This window comes from Tripterygium wilfordii, chromosome 12 (genome assembly GCF_013401445.1).
Source record: "Tripterygium wilfordii isolate XIE 37 chromosome 12, ASM1340144v1, whole genome shotgun sequence".
Lineage (NCBI taxonomy): Eukaryota > Viridiplantae > Streptophyta > Magnoliopsida > Celastrales > Celastraceae > Tripterygium > Tripterygium wilfordii.
The window spans coordinates 3,252,231-3,257,358 of NC_052243.1; the positions used below are offsets into that span (position 1 = coordinate 3,252,231).

The 5,128-nt window shown below is 37.2% G+C and overlaps 1 protein-coding gene across 1 annotated transcript; it reads right to left on the bottom strand.

Moving 5' to 3' along the window:
• Positions 1-667: 667 nt before the first annotated feature.
• On the bottom strand, positions 668-1,889 carry LOC120010078 (AT-hook motif nuclear-localized protein 29-like). Its single transcript, XM_038860770.1, has one exon. It carries the CDS (start codon positions 1,654-1,656, stop codon positions 832-834), a length of 825 nt encoding a protein of 274 aa, XP_038716698.1. The 5' UTR covers positions 1,657-1,889; the 3' UTR covers positions 668-831.
• Between the last annotated feature and the right edge of the window lie 3,239 nt (positions 1,890-5,128).

Below are 5,128 nucleotides of genomic sequence, written 5' to 3' on the forward strand. Positions count from 1 at the left end.
ACATGTCTGGCTCGTGGAAGAGCTTCATACTAGCTAGATTAATGGTGAAATTTCTTTTTCTTCTGCTCAGTGAATTAAGCTTCTTCCATGGTGAAGCTTTTGTGTACGTTGTATGGCTGAGCTACATTAGGATTAATCCACAAATCAAAACAAACATTGTAAGCGTCGATATTCATGGATCTTTTTAATTTCCCCGATGAATCATATAGCAAGCGAAAAAGATGATATTGTAGTTTTTCATTTTCTAAAGCCAACCAGCCAAGGCCAAGCCAATGATCATGCTAGCTACCTCCAGTCCAAAGGAAAAAGAAGGGGGAAATTGGATAACCAAGTTGCAGAACTAACCACAAGAATAATATATATATATATATATAGATATAAAAGAAATTAATTGAATACCTCTTTATATAATAAAAAAAAGGGAGAGCTAGAGAGAGTTAAAAGAATGAAAGAATGAAAGAAAGAAAGATGTACGCAGAGCTTCTTTCTTTTCTCCAGGTTGACAAATTAATCTAACTAGCTAGCAGCTAGGGTTTCTTTTCTACAAATTTTCATTCTTTCTTGTTGCTAGCTGTAATTGATGAAGAACATGCATGCAAGCTAGCTTCTTGAAGCTAGCTGTTAATGAAGAAACAAAGGATTGTGTAAAAAAACAAAAACAAAATAATGGGGAGATAAAATAATCACTACATTCGCATGTCAACAGTCTATTTATTTATTGTCTTAACACTAAGAAATTGATTCCACAAGCAGTAACGGCCGACTTCAAGCACTCTTCCTATATATAATATGAAGCTACATTATATATATATAAAATTAAAAACGCTGACTTCAAGCACTTCCACTTGCATTATTCCACCCAAACAAATCCCCAGTAGTCAAACCTGCAGGATGGTTCCCTATATTCACATTTCCAGCTCCCAATCCCATATTGACTCCACCCTCCCCCAACTGCCCACCCCCTCCAGTCACTCCAGAAGACTCATGAGACGCCGTAGTCTCCTCCTTCTCCAAGGACAACCTCTCAAACACGGCATTGGAGAACGAAGCCGCCATCAAAACCACTGGCCCCGAAGCCACCAGGGGCCCCACCACCCTCCCTCCGACAACCTCCCCCTGCCCTCCTGCCAAGAAAATAGACAATCCCCCCGCACCGGGAGGTGCAGGAGGCGGAAGCACCGTACCTGTAAGTGACAGTATCTCGAACCTACCGTGTAGAGTGAGCAGCTGGCTGCTGCCCCCTAGGCCTGGCTGACGCAAGCTGACGTTAGAAACACTCCCGCTCCCATTCATGAAGCAAATCCCTCTCCCTCTCTTCCTGGCGTAGACAGAGACACTCTCCACGATGTCCGCTCCGTTTGTGATCTCCAGCACGTGCGATCGCATCGCGTTCGGGCTGTCGCGCGTGACTATGACTGGGGCTTTCGGTTTGTTTTTGGACCCCGGGGGACGCCCTCTAGGACGCCGATTATTGGAGTTGGTGGCGGAGCTAGTGGCCCCAGAGTCTAGATCGGGGTTTTGATTGGAGTGGTGTTCCTGCTGTTCCTGCTGAGGATCGTGAAGGAGGAGGTGGGGATGGACGTAGGGTGGAGCGGCGCCTGGAGGTTCGTAGGTGGACGCATGATCTAGTCTCTCCCACCACTTATTCGCCAGCATAATTACTTCTTCTTCTTCTTCTTCCTGATGGATCCGATGGAAACTTTGTGGACTTGATAAATTAGATCTGGACTTAAAAAGATGGCTAACCTAAAGCATAGAGTATTGGAGAAGCCCCAAAACTAACTCAGGAAAACAATAAATTAAGACACTACCGACCCATGGGTGAAACCCTATATATGCACATACATGAGTTTGTGGGATCCTATAAGAAATACTGGTCCAAGCTCCAAGGTGTGTGTATATATATATGTATGTATATATACATGATGATGAGATCCAAGAGAAGACATACATGATGACATGCATTACATGCGTTTGTCAAAGTTCCCAAAAGAGTGACCGCTGTTCAAATGACAAATGAAAGACTTTTCTAGTTACGAACAGTAATGGTGGAAAGCCATAATCCAAGCTAAATGTTGGCATGTTGCTGCTATTACACTCAACACTAGCTAAATCACATTACTCTTTGTTAATTACCTTTTTTTTATTTATGATAATGAGATCAATAATATAAAAAATAAAAATGACAAGTAACAATGTAAGTTTATGAATCCGGTGATATATTTTTGCTTTTGAAAAGATGAAATTAATTAAAAATAAACATAACAAATCTGAATTAGATGCATAGTGTATAGTATATAATCTTTTTCTTTCATTTTCAACACTTGAAAACATAATCTAACAATTAAAATCATGCGGCAAGTGAGCCGTTGGTTGAACGGCAATTACATTGTATGTAAAGGATCACCCACCCATTAGGTCGTGGGTTCGAATCCTACCTCTCCCCAAATCCATGTTTCAAAAAAAAAACAATTAAAATCATGCATACCTTATAATTTGCTATTTTTCTAAAAAATTTAAAAAATCATTTTGCAAGTTAAAATGATCAATTGGAAACCGTACAACTACTTAATTAATAATTGGAGAGGATCTGGATAATCATTTGGATGATAGTTTATTTGGTGAATTTCTTTAAGGTCAAACCATATGGATTTTGAAGGTTTTGAATTTGATTTTTACCGAGAGTAATCCCTTATGGCCATGTGTTGGGTCTTGCCCCAACTCAAATTGTTGTTTGGTGGAAAAAAAAATTGCTCGCAAGACATCTCATTATTTACCATGATTTGTGTGACAATCAATTAATCATGGAATTGAAAATACACTAAGTGTCCGTTTGACACACAATATATTGTTCCAACACAATATATGGTTGGGCTACACCAAACAACAATTTCATGGTTAGAATTCCTATACAATTTGAATCCGGGGGAGTGCCGGTGCACTATTGCACCGGCTATTAACGGTTCGTTTTTTAAGTCGTTGGATCTTTAAGATTTGCATCCAACTATTCTTACGGTCTAGATAACGAACCGGTTAATAGGCGGTGCATTAGTGCACCGGCACTTCCCGGGTCCGAATGGAGATTTTGTCACAATGTATTGTTCATTTCAAAATTGTCCATAAATGGACAATTCTATCACATTTTGCAATCATTTTCCATTTATTTCCAAGAATTTACTTGAACTACCGCTAATGCCCTTTTATCACCCTTCTTATCCAGATACCTTGATTTTCATCTACAGATCAAATTGTTGTTGTTTGATGAAAATCACAAACAACTAAAGACATTTTTGCAGAACTCTTTACTTATTTTTTTAATTATAATAATTCATTTAGGTAATTGGGTAATTATTTTGTCAATACAAATATTTAAATAATTACTAATATTTTATTTTGCTATTTATTTAAAACAATTAAATTTAAATGCATAATATATTGCACGTAATTTACAAAACAATTATAACACCATATGTGCTACAATTAAAGTATAACTAAATACCTATCAACATTTTAATCACCATATCTACTACCATTTATTACCATTATTTATAATCTACAATGTATATTATTATCAAAATGACCTACCAAACCAACCTAACAACAAGACTCACAAAAGTGATGAAATAATAGCAGAATTTAGGTCATGATCCATCCTTTCTTTAATACGTCAAATCATGTTCTAGTCCATGAATTTTCAATTAACAAAACAAACACTCTTTTTAATATTTAATAGAAAATTTTGGATCATTGTTGGATATATATTCCACTTTATGTTTTGGAACTATTTTTTTGACAAAGTAATGGTTTTTTAACCAAAAAGTGGTATGTGATCTAATTCAAATACAATATAATTACCCTCTTTTTAAAATACATTCAATCATGAATCATGTTGCGTTATATAAGTTTTTTAACATTAATTTCTCATGTCTAATCTGAATATATATAAACGTTTTCCATTATATATACATATAAACGTGAGTATATATTATGGTGGCAGTGAGTTTTCGGGAAATCGGATGATAATAGATTGTGGCAGGCAGTAGTAGCCCAAAGGGAAGAAGAAGGCGGCATGAAAACAAAGGCGGGCTAGAGGTCACGTGCGGTCAAAAGGTCAGAGATGACCCTGATGTGTCGATACCACGTGGAAGTTGTCGGGACATTGGTACTTGGTCAACATTAGTCTAACTCAGCATGGGAGAGACACTCAATTCTGGGGGCGGCAATCCTATAATGGTAGTTTCGTCTGTCCCAATCGATCTCTTACCATATATGATATACGAATGTCTGAAAATTCAAATACTCGTGTTGTTATCACCAAAAATCGTCATCCATCTTAAATCACCATTGACCATGATTAATCACTTATCATTTAATCGCTACTAATTCCTATAGACGTGGCGCATGAAGTATGAAGCTCTAAAATAACGTAATTAATAGTTGATTAGCCTCGAGACACCCACTATTTACGACAATAGATCTGAAACAATTAACCTTATCTTGGACATTACGACTATAAAAGAAGGCTTTCGACAATAGGTAAAACAGGTTTATCCTTATCCTAAAGAATATACTTTCACTTGAGAAAAACACACATGATTGACTTGATCGTCATAGTTTCTTTGACCAAAACCCTTCCGGTCAAGAAACTTCTAACATCTCTTGTGATTTTTGTAGGATTATTAATGCCCTTCAATCCTAAGTCTATGATTGTGGAAAATTTTCCCCATAGCATACATCTCTAGACTCCGTACGTAAATTATTCATTTCACATTTAGAAGATATATATTCACTGCATTCGTTGAAATATAATCATCTTGGAGCTAGAATATATTATGTATATATGCATATGGCGAGGTGTGTTTTATGTATATGTAATCATGTAGAAGCTGAAATGAAAGGTTCATGCATGGAACCACGTCAGAATCCAACACAGTAACACACAAGTGGGAAACATACATGTAGGTAGACCTCGGCTGACGTGGCCATCACAGACTGATCGGCTCGTCAAATCAAATTATAGTCATGCATGCCCCCACTTAGAGCACTTGCAATGGTGTTATTTTATCTGGGTCAACAAATATGTATGGGGTTTCGAGTTTTGTTGATGTGATTGTATTGGGTTTTGTGT